General features: G+C 38.4%; 1 protein-coding gene across 3 annotated transcripts in view; it reads left to right on the top strand.

Annotated features, from left to right (window-relative positions):
• Positions 1-20,254, top strand: part of CPED1 (cadherin like and PC-esterase domain containing 1) — a 245,015-nt gene that overhangs the window by 20,896 nt on the left and 203,865 nt on the right. For all 3 annotated transcript variants that reach the window (XM_077773325.1, XM_077773326.1, XM_077773327.1), the window contains exon 2: positions 8,012-8,195. In XM_077773325.1, the coding sequence (XP_077629451.1) occupies positions 8,012-8,195 (184 nt within the window). The remainder of the gene's footprint in view (positions 1-8,011; positions 8,196-20,254) is intronic.

Genomic DNA, 20,254 nt, shown 5'->3' with positions numbered 1-20,254 from the left:
AAAACTTTTCTGGGGCGCTTGGGGGGTTCAGTTGGTAGAGCATCTGACTCTCAGTTTCGGCTCAGATCGTGATCTCACAGATCATGAGTTTGAGCCCCACATCGGGCTCTATGCTAACAGCTAGGAGCCTGCTTAGGGTTTTCTCTCTCCCTCTGTCTCTGCCCCTCCCCGCTTGAGCTCTCTATGTCAAAAATAAATAAACTTTTAAAAACCCCACAACTTTTCTGTATTATGGGAATGATGGCATGTAGTTCTTAGGAAATTTTATCATTTAGGAAGTAAAGGTCTGGCCATCCTGAATTCTATCAGGATGCCCATTGATCCAGAAAACAAAATAAAACAAGAAATCACCCTCCCAGTTTTCCTCATTTACCTCTTCCCTGCTATGGCTTTTAGTAAAAGGAAACAGAATTCATTGAGGTTTTACCTAGGTAGAAAGACCAGCATAAAGTTACCAACTTTTAAATTCTCTACTAATCATTAGGTTTTGGTTTCCTGTTAGCTACTTAAAAAGATAATGCGTAATGATGTATTACCTCCACTTTTATCCTCGTGGCCAGTTATTTCTGTTACCTATCTGGCTATATTTTTATATTTACATAAAAAGTACCTATGGTACTGACCTTCAGGACTTTCTGTTTTAATTTCTCTGTCCATCTTTTCTCTCCCTCTAAGAGTTATCTTTCTTCTCTCATTTTCTTTCACACACAACATTCATAATATATGCAAGTAACAGCATCTAAAAGAGCTCCTCGGTCATTCTTTAACATTTTACCCAGACCAGAGATATTTTCTCTGCAGATACTTACCTTGCACGATTTCACTAATTGTTTATTGCTCGTTCCACAAAAAGTGAGCTCAGAGGCACCTGGGTGGTTCAGTCGGTTGAGTGCCTAATGTCAGCTCAGGTCATGATCTCACAGTTCATGAGTTTGAGCTCCACACCGGGCTAAGAGCCTGCTTCCGATTCTCTGCTCCCCTCTCTCTCCGCCCCTCCCCCAGTCACACTTTCTCTGTGTCTCCCTCTATCTCTCTCACTCAAAACAATAAATAAATAAACATTTAAAAAATTAAAAAAAATGAACTCATTGAGGGATAGAGCTTTGTCAAGTTTCTTCACTGTTACATTGCTCAGAGCCTAGAACCATACCTATCATATAGAAGGTGCTCAAAAATACTAAATGGGTAAGTGAATGAATGAGTGTGAGTGAATGAATAAACATGGAGAAAGAGCCAAGAGGGAAGAGATATTAAGTAGAAGGAGAAAAGATGGATGAAGTTCTCAAGGATCTGAGGATAGAAATTAAAAAGAGGTTTGTTGCCTGGATGATGGGGGGTTGTGAAATCTGGAGAATAAACACAGTGATTAGCCATGGATAAGAGGGGGACAGGTTTCCCCTGTGGAAGTCAGAAGAGAGGAAATGTTAGTTGTGCTGATAGGCTATGGGTTTGCCTAAACAGAGGCTATTTAATTACATCAGTGTGTTACCTTCTAATAGTGCTAATTTCTCTCAATGGGAGGCAGTTTTCTATAGAAATAAGAAGGTAGCTGGAGAGTAGGAAAATTAGTTGCTGTGGAGAATGTAAGAGCAAAGCATAGCAGGATGGTCTGGGATCCCTGAAGACCAAACTGGTTTTGCCAACCAGAATGTGTCCCCTGGGTACTTCTCTTCAGCAGCTCTCAGCAACTCAGCCCCAGGGCCAGGCAGGCAGGCTGGTGAGATCTTTGGGTCTTGGAGTTTCCATAGCACCCTCGTCCTCCTCACTTACCCGGCATGTTGTAATTATTAAAGCTAGTTGTTTATGTCTGCTTTCCTTGATGGGCTGTCAGCTCTGTGGGGGCTGAGACTTGTCTGGCTTGTTAACCGCTGTGTCCCCAGCTCTTCCGTGCTTGAAGCTTTGTCATGTGAATGTGATGCAAGTGCAGTGCAGCAGGGAGATAATTTCATATGCTGGGTAGGGAGTTGTTGGAGTTTTGGACCAGGGAATCTGAGCTGCACAGAGAGAAGGTAAAAAAGAGGCTAGTAGAAAGTTGGCATAAGCGGGAAAGACTAGTGGTTGAGGAGCTGATATATTGAGAATAAATGAGATGGAAATACTTGAATGTGATCAGAGAATGGAATATTCATTTTATACATTCAGAGGTGGGGGTGATGTGGGGACCACAAAGTTCAAGATTATGGCCATTCGAATGGCCATTGTGAGAAGTGGAGGAGATAAGGCATTAGGGATGAAGAAGTCATAGATATTTCATGGCTTGAGATGCAAATATCAAAGCTTCCTCTGAGATGGGGGTGCTTGGGTGGCTCAGTCGGTTGAGTGTCCGACTTCAGTTCAGGTCATGATCTCACTGGTCCTGAGTTTGAGCCCCGCGTCAGGCTCTGTGCTGATAGCTCAGAGCCTGGAGCCTGTTTCAGATTCTGTGTCTCCCTCTGTGTCTCTGCCTCTCCCCTGCTTGCGTTCTGTCTCTCTCCTGAAAATGAATAAACATTAAAAAGATTTTTTTAAAAAGCTTCCACTGAGATGTTTCTAGTAGATATTTTCACCTGATAGTAAAATAATTAAAAGGCATGCATGTGATTGCAAACGATGAACTCATATTTTGCATTCATGCATTCAATCATTTGCTCATTCATTCATCCATTCCCTTTTGCTAGAACCTGGTAGTAAGCTGTTTGTACAGTGACTAAAAGAAGACACATTTAGACTTTCAGGAAACATGAAAATTTGTATGAAGGGCAGACATTAAACAAGTAATAATACATTACTATAAATTGTGAAGAGTGCCAAAGGGAAAGATAGATTGAGAGATAAGTGATGATGGGTTTTGAGAATAGCTATTTAAGTGGTGCCATTTTATCAAAGCTGTGTTGAGGATAGATCTTTTTTATATTGAAGCTTTATTGCTTTTGTTTCTCTATCACTGTTTAAAACTTACATAGAGGCACAGATGAGCAAACTTGCCTTTCATTGGATGTTCTGGGGATAGTCAGTAGCCCCAAGGCTAGTTTGGCAGTGTAGTTGGAAGGTGCCTAGTGTCATGGAGTAGGTCTGAGAATTGTTTACTCCCTGATGGGCTTGAGATTCCGTTGAACCAGTTGTGAGATAAAGGCAGACTTAGCTGAAGTTCGTTTATGGAAAGAACGTTCTCATGAGGCTCTGCCTGCATATCTGGGAAACCAATGGTTCCTAAACCATCTTGCAATTATAACTAATGTCTAAGTAGAAAATGTATAGGACCTGCATCCAAGAAACTCTGTTTTATTTCTTGAATTCTCTAAAATAAGTATAAATTTTACCAATGAGTAAAAAAAAAAGTCCCTGTTTTATAGTGGAAAAATTAAAACATAATTCACTATGATAGATTCTGCAATATTTCTAAAATGTCAATGATCTTGACCAACAAGGCAATTTTACTTTTAGTTATATATAACACACATCCAAGGTCTACTATATGATTTGTATTAGAGCATCAAAATGTGTCATAAATACATGGCTATGTTAATAAATCTAGAAAAAAAATTCTGTCATGTGGAAAAAAACAAGTTTTATTTTTCATCCCTTCTGTATTTTAAAGAGCCACATTTCTTGCTTTTGTGGCAAGCCACAGTGAAGATTTTTTTAATACTATAAGTAACTGAGAAACATAGTGCTTTTATAATATAGCTCTTTATTTGATTTTTTTACGGCAAATTCATTACTTTTTTCAAACATTTAATTCTATTTTTGTCATTCTTGCTCCTATCTGAAATTCTGCTGAAATAAATTTCTTAATGTAAATGTTCACCACTTTCTCTTCCCAATCTTCCATGGTAGTATTTATAACCCAGACTTTTACATATTGAAGAAAAAGATGTTTGTATTCATTCATTCAAAGAATATTTACTATGTGCCCATTATGTGCCCAGTGGTATTCTTAGGTTGGGGAAACAAAAGTGAACAAAATAGACAAAATATATGCTTTTATTTACCTCCTTTTATGATGTGAGGAGACAGACAGTAAGCATAGTAAGTAAATAAATTGTATTTTTACATTAAAAGGTGATGAGTCATATAGAGAAAAGCATACATCATGATTTGGAAGCATATAGTTTATTGCAGAAATGGCTTTTATGACAGAGGCCAAACTATATTAATTGAAAAGCTTATAGAATTCTTAATGGAGGGGTGTCTGGGTGGCTCGGTTGGTTAAGTGTCTAGCTCTTGATTTCACTTCAGGTCATGATCCCAGGGTTGTGGGATTGAGCCCTGCATTGGGTGTGGACTCTGTCTCTCTCTCTCTCTCTTTGCCACTCCCCTCCCTACCCCACCCCCATTAAGAAAAGAAAGACTTCTTAGTGGAAAAGCAGAGTTAAAATATAATATTATTCAATTTTATTCATATATAATCTACATTGTTTATTGATGGGACACTGTGTTGGACACCTTCAGATAGCAAATTCATTTAATTCCCCCTACAACTTCATGAGGTAGGATTTGTTATTTCAGCTATACATATGAGAAAGCTCTGATGTAGAAAGATAAAACACTTCTCCCCAGTAGATGAAGCAAGGCAGAGTCTGAATTTAAATCCAGATTTTTGATCCCGGCTCCTCCTCTGTTCTTCCTCCACATTGCTGCATCTAACACTCCAGGTCATTTATTACAACACTCTGTCCTTTGCTTTTATCTAAGGTGGTATGAAGGTTTCAGATGTTGAGGTCTTTCCAATAAAAATCTTCAGTGTTCTGCTTTAAAATAACTTTCGTATAGTCTGGCAAAGTGATCTGAGGGACAGTTTTTCAGATCTTCCCAGAAGGAAGAGGGGAAAGTGGCTTGGGAGCTCAGAGTGTTAACATCCAGTAACACTTATTCTTTCCTAAAGTCTTCTCAGAAGGCCTGCAAGTCTCAAGTTTAGTTGTGGTAGTGGTGGCTAGGTTAAATTCTTTCACTAAAAATACATCTTCGAAATTGTAGGAGTAATCAAGAGCTCTCATTTCCCAAAGTGCTGCTTTCGGCATTTGATAATCCTGCATTTGCTGGTGTGGTTGACATAATTGTTCACGTAGTTTTTATTTTGCATAGGCAGTGTATGCACCTGTCGTTGGACCAGCTAAAAGTGTTCTTGCCCCTTGGTATTGGGCCATTTTGCTGATACAGTGGGTTATAAATATGACAAGGGCAGGAGCAGTTTGTATTACAGGGTAATACAACATAATTTGACTGACAAGCTCATTTCCTATTATTCTCTGTAGTCTTAGATGCGAGCGAAAATGTCAGTCTATGCTGTAAAGGTTATTACATATATTTTTTAGTGTTTTAATTTATTTCTGAGAGAGAGAGAGAGACAGCATGAGCAGGGGAGGGTCAGAGAGAGAGAGAGATACAGAATCTGAAACAGGCTTCAGGCTCTGAGCTGGCAGTCAGCACAGAGCCTGACATGGGGATCGAACCCACGAACCATGAGATCATGACCTGAGCTGAAGCCAGAGACTTAACCAACTGAGCCACCCAGGCGCCCCTATAAAGGTTATTATAAAATATGGCCACTTATTATTCTTTATTTAAAATATGCTCTATATAATATATACTGGTAAAAGCCCCATGGCTCTGGCTTAAACTGATCCTGGTCAGAGGGAAAGGAGGGGTGTATCTTTCAAAATAATACTAACGTCAAGTTTGAAAATACACTCTCCTCATGTGAAATCACTGCTCTACTTGAGCCAGCTGTAATAGAGAGGAGCATCCTGTGATTACGAAAGAAGATAATGTGAGAAGGGAATTCTGGGCACTGTGTATTTTGCTTGAGTGACAAAGATATATTTGGAAGCATCTGTCTTCCCCTTGCACCTAGATGCATGTTTGTTTACTTTGGCCTCCTGTGGGATACTGGTTCCTTCTAACTCCTGTGGACAAAGGCTCAACCTGCTTTTGGCTTAAAATACTCCTAGTAAGTTTACCATGACAGACAATAATATTAGCTGGGGAATGGTGTCCCAATGGCAGTTAAAGTTTTGAGTTTAAATAGTTTCATTATCAATATAACACAATACCTTTTAACAAGGGAAAATATCTAATTAATCATGTTTGCCCAAGTACCATGCAAAGGAGGTGTGATTAGTTAGTGTTCTGGTCCTTTCTGTTAAATCCACCATACGTGTATTCAAAGCCTATGTTACCGTGTGCCAGGCAGAGCTCAGACTCAGAAACAGTTTTTCTGACTCCTTGTTTTTTATATTATTATTAAAAAAACGGAAAGATAGTATTTCCTATATACTATGCACAGTTCTAAGCCTTCATAAATATTAACCCTTTAGTCCTCACAGCGCCCTTAGGAGGAAGGTATTGTCCAAGGTCACACACATAGTGCTGGTGAAATCAGGGGTTCAAGTCCAGCAGTCTCTCCAGTGTTTGTGTTATCCTGCGCATCACTGTGCTTTGTCAATCCATTCACAGATGGCGATAGTTCATATGCAGTGAAAAATAGGATATTGTTCCTCCCCTCTGAGGATTTACAACCTAAATCTGTTTCTTTTTTCTTTCCATACATATCTTCATACATATCTTCAAAGACCTTGATAATAGAGCATGATGGCTCATTAATTTTTAATTTAATTTAAGATTAATTTAATAAATCTTCATTTATTAAACATGTACTGTGTGTACGTGCATACTGCCTGTTAACGAGCTCACATCAGGGAGAGATGCACATTTCCTTTCCTAAGTGCTAATAAAAGGGTGTATTTCAATGAAAACTTTCCAAAAGAGATGACGCTTGATTTGGAGTTAGCTAGAGGGACAAATGGAGAGAGAAGAAGGAATTTTAGGTAGAAGACACAGATAATGTGTATGAAGGAACAGGGTGGGATCAGGAATGGAAATAATTAAAAAATGACCAGAGAAGAAAGCCAGGGCTTAAGTTTGAATGGCCTTGTGTTCCTTGATGAAGATTAGAATTGATTCTATCAGTAATGGGAAAGAATGAAGAACTTTAAGTAGTGAAAAGGCATGGTCCATGTTTTAGATCCATAAAGTGGATAGTTCTATTCCGAGGTGCCACTGTAAGTAATTTGGATTCCCAGTTTTGTTTTTTTTATCTCTTCTCCCTCATCTTCCTTCTCCAGTTCCTTTCTCTCCTCTTCTTCGACCTCTCCCAGTTTTTGTTCAAACCCCTATCCAACCTCACCTCTCTTTCTGGTCACAAAAAAATGTCTACTTTATCAAGTTTTAATCTCAGATTTGAAGGAGAATACCCAATGTCTGCAATTATACCTTAGAACAAACTCAGATATCAGCATCCTTTCTACTTATCAATTGAAAAATTCCCTTTTGTTAGTGGAATTTCAAACATCATCCTGGGAAAGAGGAATATTTATTTGGAGGATCAGTAAACTATGGAAGGAAGAACCTGAAATTATGATACTCCTCCTCTTGGGCAGAGACCTGGCCCGCCACCCTGAGATGCATTCCAATTTCACTGCATTCTGATTGAGCAGAGAAGCTGCATTGTATATCTCCAGAGGGTTCTGAGATTGCTTGTCAGCCCTCCCCATACCTAACTGTGTCCTTCCAGCACAACTTCTATCCTCTCTGAGTCTTTCCTCTCCCATGTTTACTTAAAAAGCACTGTTAGAAGATAATGCATCTGGAAGTATCTTACACAAGCACAATGCAGATGAAAGGCATTGCTGTTAATTTATATTTTCAGCTAGAATTGAGCTCTGTATTTCCATGCAACAGTATTCCCACAGGACCTCTATATTTTAATGGCCTAAAATTTTCATCTCTCTGTAACAGAAAAATTCATTTCACCTTCGGTTCTTGCCTATGAGGTCACTTTTGTCCTTGCCAGCCTTTCAGAGAATTTGTCTTTCATTTCTAGAGAACAACTTGAAGGGTAGCTTTCTGAGTGGCCCTTGATTTGCGTTAATGATGTCCTTCAAGGGGAAGTGTGCTACTTTTTCCTCTTGAATTTTTATGCCTCCTTTCTTTCTTTTTCTTCTTCTTCTTTTTCTTTCTTTTTTTTTTTTAGATCGAGAAATCAATAAAGACACACTTTGGGAGCCATGACAGAAGGGCCATCCTCTACAGGCCTCCTTCCTACAGCAAAATGGAGTTTCAGCTCCATCAGCACGTTCTCACTCAGCATCGCTACTCGGTCGTCATCGCTGAAGAAAGGCTCGGTGCTGGCCTTGGGCTGGGGCTGCTAGAAAAAGGTCAGAATAAGAAGTAAACACCATAGCTGCTTGACATATAATGTTAAACAATTTCTAGAATGTGCTACATCTCCTCCTAAAGAAATTTATAAAAACAAATTTTTACCCATGATCAACTTTCTTGTGTCAAAGAAAACTTAGCTCCTTTTTTTATACTTCCTCTCAATTTTTCTTTAGCTCTATTTCTTTATTCCCTGAAATTACTTTGTTTATATTTTTGTAGCATTTTGGAGTTGCATAGTTCATATTTAAATGCTACATAAAAAATGTTTATGTTTATGAGCCTGAATACATGTTCTGCCCAGCACCAAACTGCTCCATATTTTAAGAAAATTGCCACTTCATCTGACTGCAAGTAGAATGTGCTGGAAATTGTTTCGAGAAGCCAGCTTAAATGTGATTCACAGATTGGCTCTAAAATGGGGGAAAAGTATGGATATTTATCACAGACACTATTACTAGTCAAGTACTTTTATTTCTATCATTCGAAATGAGAAATAAAAGACAAGTTTTTAAACAAGGTATTTGAAAAGAAAGTTGAGTAGATGATGAGGGTCAAAAAGGGCAATAACAATAACAGCTAATGGTTCCTAAGCAACTGACCGTGTGACAGATACACTTCACCTTGCTCCTTAAAGTGTGAACTTCTGCTGATGAATGAATGAGGTGGGGGGGACCTTTAGGTACAATTACCCTTCACCAAGTTCAATTTTTACCACACTGGCAGTAAATCTACAGTCTACTTAGCTAGCAAAGTTTTGAAGGAAAGGGCCCCAAAAGATACACTTGGGCGAAAAGAAAGGTCCTAAAAATGTGCAGAGTATGAGCCATGAGGACTGGTCTTCAGGAATGCCATTTGCTGGTCGCTGCCCCTTATGAGAAGAATGGAAGTCTAGAGCCCTGTGCTTCTGGAAGCAGGTGAGAAAAACAAAGGGAAGGTAAAAGCTCTGGAATACTGAAGAACGCTGAAAAATCTTACAAACTTCATTGCGATTGGTTCTATTAAGAGGGACGATAGAAAGTTCTGGGGCATCCATAAATGATATTCATCAGAAAACCATTTATCAGTGTCAAGGAAAGATATATAAAATGTATAGACTCCCTCTCATCCCAAAAAACATGTTAGTTACTTTTTTTTAAAGTCTTATTTATTTATTTTGAGAGAGACAGAGAGACAGAGAGAGACAGAGTGTGAGCAGGGGAGGGGCAGAGAGAGATAGAATCCCAAGAAGGGTATACATTGTCAATGTGGGCCGGGACATGGGGCTCGAACTCAAGAACCTCGAAATCATGACCTGAGCCCAAACCAAGAGTCAGATACTTAACTAATTGAGCCAACCAAATGCCTCCGCACCCACTCCTTCATAAAACATTTTAGCCCATCACTGAACTCGGATGTTGAATGTATAACCACTGCCTGTGTGCCAGGTGAAAACATCAGCCATGATGCTGTCTGAAATTCCCGTGTTCCTCGGCCCCCTTGATACTGCTACTGACAGAGCAGGGAACGGCTCGGATTCTCTGTGCCTTTCAACTTCACTTCCGTTTCAATTTTCAATTTTGTCCGGTTGCAATTCAGAAGGAATATGTCTGCTCTCTCCCTTTAATGTCCTTGGGTCAGTTTTACAAGAAAAGGGAGAATTACTTTGCAGCTTCCAAATATCAAAAAGTGCAAAGACAGCCTGAAGGCAATAGAACTGGCAGCCAAAGGAGCTGGGAGGGGCAGCGTACGGTAACGAGATGGTGTCAGCAGAGTTTGCCAGTGTACATGTTGATTTGGCCCTCGAGCTCCACATTCCCTCCGCTTCTACCACATCCACTTCCTAATTCTTTCTTGGTTTTTCTTCTTGGTGTAATATTATTCCTGGGTAAGGCCTCGATTTCATGAGTACGGAAAACTGATTTCTGGGTTTTCGCTTGCTTTTCGCCGCGAGAGCAACATCAAATACCTGAAATTAAAAAAAGTTCTGTGACCATGATCTAACATTTCCTTGATTTTCTAACATATAGGAAAAAGAATCACTTTTTTATTGCAGCTCATTTTACATGGCCACAAATTTAATCTATAGATTAGGTTTGAATTGGGGCACTCACTACAAATATATTTTCTAAAGATTTGATTCTTATAAAATTCATTTTTCTTTAGTTCCACATATTCACCCCATGCTTATTTGCCTGTATGTACAGCAGCAGAAAGTATGGTGTTATGCTTGCACATTTAAACGTCCTCTCTCCATGCCGAGCATCTTGGGGGGACTGGGGATAACTCAGAATGACCCAAGGACCTACTCCACCTATCATTCACTTCATCATTGCAGTTTCTGCTCTTTGCTAAACTGAAATTTGAAAGCAATACATGAAAAATAAATCAGGTACTACCACAAATGTTACTAAGTACCCAGGGGCAGATTTGCCATATTTATAAAATACATTCTTGGTTGTAGGAAAATAAATATAAAATAAAATGTCCCTAGTCTTCCTATCCATTTTACGTGCCTTTCTCTCCTTTTCTGATTTGACCCCAATCATTTCTGTTGACCTCTTTCTGTACCATCCTTTGAAGCATAGGTGTCCTCTTTCTAGCGTGGGGCTACATTTTTACTTTTTTTTTTTTAATGTTTATCTATTTTTGAGAGAGAGAGAGAGGCAGGGGAGGGGCAGAGAGCAAGAAAGAGAGAGAGAGAGAGAGAGAGAGAGAGAATGTGAAGCAGGCTCCAGGCTCTGAGCTGTCAGCACAGAGGGCATCTTGGGGCTGGAACTCAGGAACCATGAGATAATGACCTGAGCTGAAGTTGGATGCTTAACCGACTGAGCCACCTAGGCACCCCTGAAGCCACTTTTTTCTTTTTTACACCTTTAAGGCCAGAAGTGGATAAAAATTAGCAAAAATAAAAGGGTCTTACCTAGGCAACATTTTAGTATTAAGTGTAATCTGTTTTTGTAGAGTAACATTTGGGTTTTATATTTTATTCAGTTTCTTTACTACTTAGTAAACATTTATTAAAAGGAAAAGTAAGCAGTCTCAGGTTCTAAGTTAGAATGTGGATATTATGTTTCTTTTCCTGGTTAATTTCATTCTAGTAACATAATAGAAGTTGGTGGCTCTATCGGAAAGACAGGCCCTGTATATGTACATGACTTTAAGCAAGTTAGGTTCTTTGAGCTTTAGTTCTCGTAACTGTTAAAGGCAATAATGATTTTACTTCCCGATAGTATGTGGTTAGAATTTAATCACTTTGTCCTCCCCATCAGAGTTCTAGGAGGAGACAAAGTAAAGCCAAGCCAATATTTTTTGATTCCATAGCCTGAGAGTAGGGCCCAAAAATTTATATGTTAAAAACAGACATATGTGATTCTGACATATAGCCCTTTGAGGCACACCATCCTAAGGGATATACCCTTGGTTCAAAAAATAACAGTCTTTAGAGTTAGTTTTGGGAATAAAACAATGCAAAAGGCTGCTTGCTATAATGCCATTGTACTACTTAGGTTTTAACTATAGACCGCCTGGATGTCTCTGTCGTTTTAAGCATCAGATTTTGGCTCAGGTCATGATCTCACAGTTAAGGAGTTCAAGCCTCATGTGAGTCTGTGCTGACAGCTCAGGGCCTGGAGCCTGCTGTCGATTCTGTGTCTCCCTCTCTCTCTGCCCCTCCTGCACTCACGCTCGGTCTCTCTCTCAAAAATAAATAAAAATATTAAAAATTTTAAGTTTTAACTATATAGGTCTTTACAAATATTGCATCTTTAAGCTGATTTTGAAAATGTAAAGAACACTTGTCTTTACAGGTTTAAGCCTACAAAACCTAGCAGCATGTAAGACATATACTTTACAGTCCTTCAGTCTCTTGCTTTGGAAAAAATGTATCTTATGTCCCTGTATTTATAAGAACATATAATTCTCTAAAGGAAAAGATAGAAGCACCAACCAATTATTGCCCTTCTTAGGATCTAGATGCTATTTAGTAAACTAGTGCTTTAGTACGTGGGATAGTAGAGTAGCCTGAAAATAAGTAAATGCTTTCCAGAAGTTCGTAACTTATTCCCATTGTAACGTCCAAGAAGTATGTGGTCCATGAGACTCTGACCCAGTAGTTTGTACCATTGGATCAGAATTATTTCCATATACTTGAAGAGTAGTGCATAGTTAGCAGTTTTCTGTTCACTTCTGAATATACCTTACACTTCTAAATTAGACGTATTATATAGCCCACATGGAAAACAAATGCCAACTGCTGTCAAAGCTGTGGAATTGGTTATTCTTATGGTTTCAAATTGCTCTTGTTTTTGCAGGTTGGGTGTTTTACATGGAATGTTTTTTTGAACAAATACAGAAAGTGGAAGACCACATCGATTTTCTTGTCAGGGGCTGGCAAACTATGGCCCACTGGTCAATCTGGCCCAACGCTTGTTTTTGTAAACAAAGCTTTATTGGAACACAGCCACACATTTGTTTTCATACTGTCTTTGGCTGCTTTGTTCTACAGGGGCAGAGTTGAGTAGTTGCAACTGAGACTGTATGGCTTCTAAGCCTGAAACATTTATTGGGCCCTAACAGAAAAAGTTTGCTGACCTATGTATCTAGACTAATTCTATGTCACTTGATCCCCTACCAAGCTGATGGTTAAACTCTAGGACTCAGATAGTTTAGTTTTTTACCTTATACCAAACCTCATTCAAAAAGGATTTGATGGTTTACAAGAAAACATATAATAATGAAATTACTAAAATGGAAATATAAAATTAGGGCTCAGACTGGATCTTCCTCTTAGTTACCATAATTTAAGCTTAATTTTGACTTGAGCAACAAGGGAAAGAATAGAAACCTTACACTTAGAAAGTAGGGAACACTATGTTTCTTTCTCTAACCTTCTACATGTGCAAGTAGTATATTTAAAACAAGTTTCTTGAAGGAATTATTAAGTAGACAACCCTAAGTTATATAATGGGTCAAGAGCCAGAGCAATATTTGTATTGCAAATGAAGTGCATGTCATATCTTGGTTCAGGGAGCAAACTTCGAACACAAGCTGAGAGTACATTACAGATGGTGTAGCAAAGGCATTTCTAAGAAGGGCTAGAGTTAATACCATGATAATATTTATCGATACTTGTATTGATATTAAACTTGATAGATTGTGTTCTGAAGATAGATTATATTTAAAATTATATTTTAAATAATGTTGCTTCACAGCATTCCCCTTCCCCCACCATAAGGATACTGTAATTTATCCAACTGTGTTCTTGAGAAGCACTATTAAAAGATATAGTTAATAGAGCGAGAGATACAAATCACTACTTAATGTTGTGGAAAATATATTAGAAAAGAAAAAGCCTATTTCCTTCCCTGTTTATAATTTAATCGTTTTCCATCCTCCTGTATTTTTATTTACATTCACTTGCACTCATAAAAATGTCCAACACATCTGTGTACCATTTGAAATTTATTTGAATTTTGAAGATTTCTTTATAATGGCTACTGGACGGGGCGCCTGGGTGGCTTAGTCGGTTAAGCGTCCGACTTTCGCTTGGGTCATGATCTCGCGGTTCGTGGGTTCGAGCCCCGCGTCGGGCTCTGTGCTGACTGCCCGCTCAGAGCCTGGAGCCTGTTTCAGTCTGTGACTCCCTCTCTCTCTGACCCTCCCTTGCTCATGCTGTCTCTATCTCTCTCCTAGAAATAAATAAAAAACATTAAAAAAAAAAAAATTTTTATAATGGCTACTGGCCAGAAGCTGTTTCTGAGCTTTGTATGGAAAAGAAATATCTACTACAGACCAATCTTAACTTCTGTGATGAAAAGCATATTTCAGGTTTTCTTTAGTTTGTTTGTATTCAAAAAGATGCTATAGGGAAGTTGAGATTTAAGTTACCCTTAAGTAGGAAGGGCTTAACCACAATAATTGCTTTCTTGGAGAGGCAGAAGACAGTGGTAATTAAAAAGAAAAAGCTTTGGAGTAAGATCAAACCTGGGTTGAGTTTTAGTATTTCCTTTAATGGTTATACAACCTTGGACAAGTTACTTAACCTCTGAAAGCCCTAGTTTTATCTTTGGGAATTGATTGTTTTGGATTGTTCTGTGAATGCCACGTTACAGGAACTCCAGAAATGGGAGCTAATACTGTTACTACTAGAATGAACTAATTAACAGAAGAAATTATGGAGATTCCTTTCTCAGGAGATGCATTTATATGAAAAACCTAGGGGTGCTGCTGCTGGATATTTTAAGACAAATGAACTTGATAAGTGTTTTCAAGGCCCTCTTTATCCACTTAGATGTTCCCATTGAAAGGTCTGGCTCCTGAAATTTCAATGTACAGTCTCCTGGATTGTTCCCTTGGGAAAAAAAACCCTCATTAAAAAATAATAATATTCTATAAGCTTCTTGAAGTCAGGGACCATGTCTGTTCCGCTTATCCCTTAAAACCATGCCTTCCATTTAGAGGCACACAATAAATATTTATTGAATACAGTTGAATACATGAATAAATGAAGATAAAATGGTGTGCTAATATTTGAGCCCCTCAAGTAGAACTACTTCAGAGAATTCACGTTAAAACTGAATTGATAAACCTTTTATTTTTACATAACTTTACAGGACCACTGACACTGACATGATCTACCCATGATCAGATCTGCTCTTATATAAAAATAATGCATCTACAAATATGGAAAGTAGATAGGGCTGATACTACCTTGTTGAGGCTTTTAAGTGCTTATGTCCATTTTTCAGAATTCTTCTCTTCTTCTTTTGCTTTTTTTTTTTTTAATATTTTTATTTATTTCTAGGAGAGAGAGAGAGACAGACAGACAGCATGAGCAGGGTAGGGTCAGAGAGATAGGGAGATACAGACTCTGAAACAGGCTCCAGGCTCTGAGCTGGCAGTCAGCACAGAGCCCGATGCAGGGCTCAAACCCACGAACCGCGAGATCATGACCTAAGCGAAAGTCGGACGCTTAACTGACTAAGCCACCCAGGCGCCCCTCTTCTTTTGCTTTTAAGACTCTTCTGTCACATTTACCAGCATTACTGCCTGTTGGTTTTGGAGGAGGATGGATGGATGAGTTTAGTTCTAAACATATTCAGTCTCAGTTGTTGTGAGCTTTTCATATAAATGTATTTAGCAGAAACTGAAGAAAGCAGAGAGGCCAGGGCAGGAGATGATTTGTAAGTGACTTGCTTAGAGGTGATGATTGATTCACCGAAGGTTTACTATTCCATAGAACAATGAAACACAAAGCGTTACCTAACAAATACTCTCCAGTAAAGGACATGTAAAAGTAAGTATACAGCCTTCACAGCTTGTGAACATAGAAAGCATTAAGGGTCAGAACCCCCATCTTGTCATCTGGGTCCTGTTTGTGTCGTCTACATTATACTCTCTACTTCTTTGCTGAGCGTAGTGTAAAATATTCCTGCTGTGCTCTTCCCATCCCTTGCTTTGGCAAATATATATTTATAATATACATCTTCTCTACAGAAAGAGAATCAGCATCACATTATTCTCTTTCATATCATCCAGGTCCTATTTAGTAAATCAGTGTTTTAGTTCATAGAACAGAACAGTGGCCTAAGAGAGAATAAATATTTTCCAAAAGTTTTTAACTTGCTCCCAGGGTAGATTCTAAGTAATATACAGTCCAAGAGACTCTGACACGCAGTATATTTTATAATTGGGTGAGAATTATTTATGTATACTTGAAGAAGGCATATTTCTCCAGTTGCAGCTGAAACCAGGTCTACAACAGCCACAAGAAAATAGATGGTTCCAATTGCAAAGAATGTTTCTGGGAGGCCCTGCAAGTAGTTGGACCAATATTTTTGTATCCCCACTGTTTAACGGGACACTTGGGTACAAGATTTATTTGTAGCAACTCTAGAAGACATAACCAGGACCAATTTAAGGATGAACATTTTATCAGTCAGAGCTACCCAGCAAGGGAACTGCCCATCTCAGAACATAGGAAGTGTTGTTGGAACAGAGTCAAGTCAGGGGTGCTGCTGAGCAATTTCTTTATTCCTCAGGAGAATGAGGAAAATCACCACCCAAGTCTTTTTTAGATTGGCACTGTAACATTCGTGGCCACGGAATGAGAGAAAGTAAGACGCTATTTTAAACCTTATCATTCTAGGGATTCCTTTCCTTGAATCTTTTTAGCCTCATGTCCAAGGGCAGAAGAGAGGAATGGTAAGCAAAGGAGTGGAGAAACATTGGTCTGGAGGCAAAATGGGAAGTGATCCCCTTTGGCTACTAGTGCGTGTTGATAGCAGATGCTTCCACTGATCTTAAAACTGGAGAGCCTAATGAACTCTCTTCTCCTTCCTTCCTGTCTCCAGCCTGAAACCAGCACCCCTGCTGCTTTCTTGAGTTTAATATGCTATATGACTATTTAGCAGGAAGACCAAAGAGTAAAGGTCACATTTAAAAGGCACAATGTGTTTTGCCTTGTCAGTATTTCACCTAGAACACCTTTGACATATGGTTTTTATTATGCAAGTAATAGGTTTTGGACGATATCAGAAGTGCTTCTGTGCCTTTCGTTAATCAAACTGGGGGAAAAAAAGGAAATTGAATCAAAGAAGCTTACAGGTCTGCACCATTCTATTTTATTGTATTATGACATGCTGTAATTGTGTGTTCAGGCTTATTGTTATTTTCCTCAGTGCTTATGGAAGTACTGATGTATTTATGACCAAACAGAATTTGTTCTTTAATTGGCACACTAGAGCCCAAGGAATGTTTATTTAACCCTAACTCAGTTGAGTTGTTTATACTACAGAAACCTGAGTTCAATTTAGTTTACTTTTTGAAAAAAGCTTTCTTATTTATAAAAGTTGAGCTTCAAGTGACCTCTTCATTCTAATGTTTTCTTTACCCTCCACTGTGCAAAGAGAACAAAAAACCAATGTCTCATTTTTACTCCAAAGAAACTAAACTACTTCCTTAAGTGGGTTGGTTCTTACCATTGAAAATGGTAACCAGATGTTTACTGAAATCCCTAGCATTTCTCCTTCAAGCCTAGCTTCCTTCTAATCTTTTGATCTTTTTAAGTTTCATAGAAACCAGATTGGGTATTTAAATTTTCCAAAGCTGGGAAATGTTTACTAGAGCTTTGAAGATAATTTTCTGAACTGTTTTCCTTAAGTGCACTTTCTGCTACTTTTAATTTTTTAAAAAAGGATAGCATTAACGTTATTTTTGCAATACTATCAATTTTATTTAACTATATTACAAAAAGCCCATATTGTACTATTGTTTGGTTTAGTGTGAAGCAAAAAAGTCTTGCAGTTTTCCCCCCCTGGAAAATACATATGCTTGCTCTAACAGAAATCTACATTTCACCTGGTTTTGCTTCAGTTACAAAATTAATAGCCAAATTCATGGCCAGTTAATATATTGAACTCATTTCAGACACTAGGTAACATGATTCTCACTGATCTTTTTCAATCAGTGTTTCTCAACACTTGAAATCCTGTGAGGAGCCTTAAACTCCTGTGTCCTAGCTTCTACCTCCAGATCTTCTGATTGAATGGATCTAGAGTTTTGGCCTGGATATCATGAGTTTAAAATTTCCAGGTGATTCCAAAGTACAGGTAAATTTGGGAACTTTGGTTGATGTTCTGTATTGTTTCCATCTTGAATTTTTATAAATACAGTTGGCTCTTAACACAGATTCGAACCATGCAGGTCCACTTATACTTGGATTTCTTACAGTACTGTCCTGTAAATGTATTTGCTCTTCCTTATGATTTTCTCTTTTTTAATGTTTTATTTATTTTTGAGAGAGAGAGTGCAAGCAGGGAAGGGGCAGAGAGAGAGGGAGACAGAAGATCTGGAGCAGGCTCCAGGCTCTAAGTTGTCAGGACAGAGCCTGACTGGGGGCTTGAACTCATGAACCATGAGATCATGACCAGACCTGAAGTCGGACACAACCGACTGAGCCATTCAGGTGCCCCTTTCTTATGGTTTTCTTAATAACATTTCTTTTCTATAGTTTATTTCATTATAACAATACAGCATGTAATACATGTAACATACAAAATGTGTGTCAGTCGACTATTCATGTTATTGGTAAGGTTTTCTGTCAACAGTGGACTATTAGTGGTTAGGTTTTGGGAAGTTGAAAGTTATACACAGATTTTCTACCCTGCAGGGGTTGGAACCCCCTAACCCCCATACTATTTAAGGGTCAACAGTAATTTATTTCAGGCCATTGTTTTTTCATATTCTTTATAATTAAAGTTTTTTTTTTTAGACATTAGACATTGTGTTTGGTTTTGCCATAGACTAAACTATGCTTTGAATAGATCTAATTTGTAAAAACAAATAATATTCATATTATATTTAGATTAATGAAAGACTTCAGGAAAGAAAAACAAACTGTTTCATATGGGACTTTTCAAGTGACAGAGCATGTGGATTAACTACAAGGGAGTTTGGGGACTCCAGATATAGTATGTTTACTATGCTAGTGTATTATCACATTTAGATGCTTGAAATATTTTAGACATTTTCCTCAATTTGGGAGGGGTTTGGAAGCATCTGACCACATTTTCAAGACTGCCTCTTCACTGTTATGCCACGTTTTCTTTCCGGTCTCCATTTTATAATTAATATTAACCTCCCCAATCACTTTCTTTTGAGACTTGATTTTCCCTCTGGAGACTTAATTAGCTAATTATTATTAATCAGTATTTCCCTCTAGATATCCTCTATGATTTTTCATCTTCTTTTTAGCTAAAGTCGGTTTTTCCTAACACTATCTCTTTGTGGATGTCCAGATTACAGTTTGGAAAATGAAGACTTAAGAAAAAGTCAGTAATTTTTCTTCATAATCTTTCTCTACTTAACACTCAATAATCTGACTCCCCTCTCCCTTAAAATTGTTCTCTTTTTCAGAATTTACCAGGAAATTTCTTTTTGTTACATAATACAGCCAGTATATTTATGATTGCATTATTTTTGGTATAAGAACAGATTTGAGGGGTGCCTGGGTGGCTTAGTCGGTTAAGCGTCCGACTTTCGCTTAGGTCATGATCTCGCGGTTCGTGGGTTCGAGCCCCGCGTCGGGCTCTGTGCTGACTGCCAGCTCAGAGCCTGGAGCCTGTTTCAGTCTGTGACTCCCTCTCTCTCTGACCCTCCCCTGCTCACGCTGTCTCTCTCTCCTAGAAATAAACGAAACATTAAAAAAAAAAAATTAAAAAAAAGAGCAGATTTGATCATGAATAGAATATCAGTATTCTTCAGAAGTTACATAAAAATTTTTAAAAACTGAAATTAAGTTTTAATGTGAATTCACTGAGGCAAGTTCTCAATTTCCTTGATCTTACCTAGCAGTGTTTCCCAAACTTGGTGAAATATGTGAACCGATGGAATAAACACCTGTCCTAGAATTGAGTGGATCCCACAGGGTCTGGGATTTTCTTACGAACTCTTTTCTGCCTTAACTTCCTTAATGCTGCCCTCTCCTGCTTCTCCAACCTTTCTGACCCTGCTTCTTTATGATCTTCCTCCAAATATGGGCATTCTTCAAGGATTTGCCCCAGTCATCATTTTCCCTGCTATCTTGACATTTCCTCAAGATATTTTTCTACTCTACAGATTCAATAATCTCCTCTGGGGAACAGATGGGTGGCAGCCAGAGATGGGATTGGGAGGACTGGGCAGAATGGGTGAAGGTAGCCAAAAGATACCATGCTTCCAGTGAGAAGGAAGTTCTAGGGACATCATAGACAGGGTGGTGACTACAGTTAATTACACTGTATTTTCTATTTGAAAGTCGCTGTGAGAGTAAATGGTAAAAGTTCTCATCACACACACACACACACAGACACACACACACACACACACCACACACGGGGACAAATTTGTAACCATGTGGTGATGCATGTTAACTAGACTTCTTGTGGTGGCCATTTTGCAATATACACACATTGAATCATGTTGTGTACTTGAATCTAATATAATGTTATCTGCAATTATATTGCACTAAAAAAAAATCTCCTCTGGAGATATAACCTTTGAATAATGTTGAATTCTAATCTGTTTTCTGTAGGCAGGA

This window comes from Crocuta crocuta, unplaced genomic scaffold, assembly GCF_008692635.1.
Source record: "Crocuta crocuta isolate KB4526 unplaced genomic scaffold, BGI_CrCroc_1.0 scaffold16, whole genome shotgun sequence".
Taxonomy (NCBI): Eukaryota; Metazoa; Chordata; class Mammalia; order Carnivora; family Hyaenidae; genus Crocuta; species Crocuta crocuta.
This window is presented reverse-complemented; position numbering and strand designations above follow the sequence as displayed.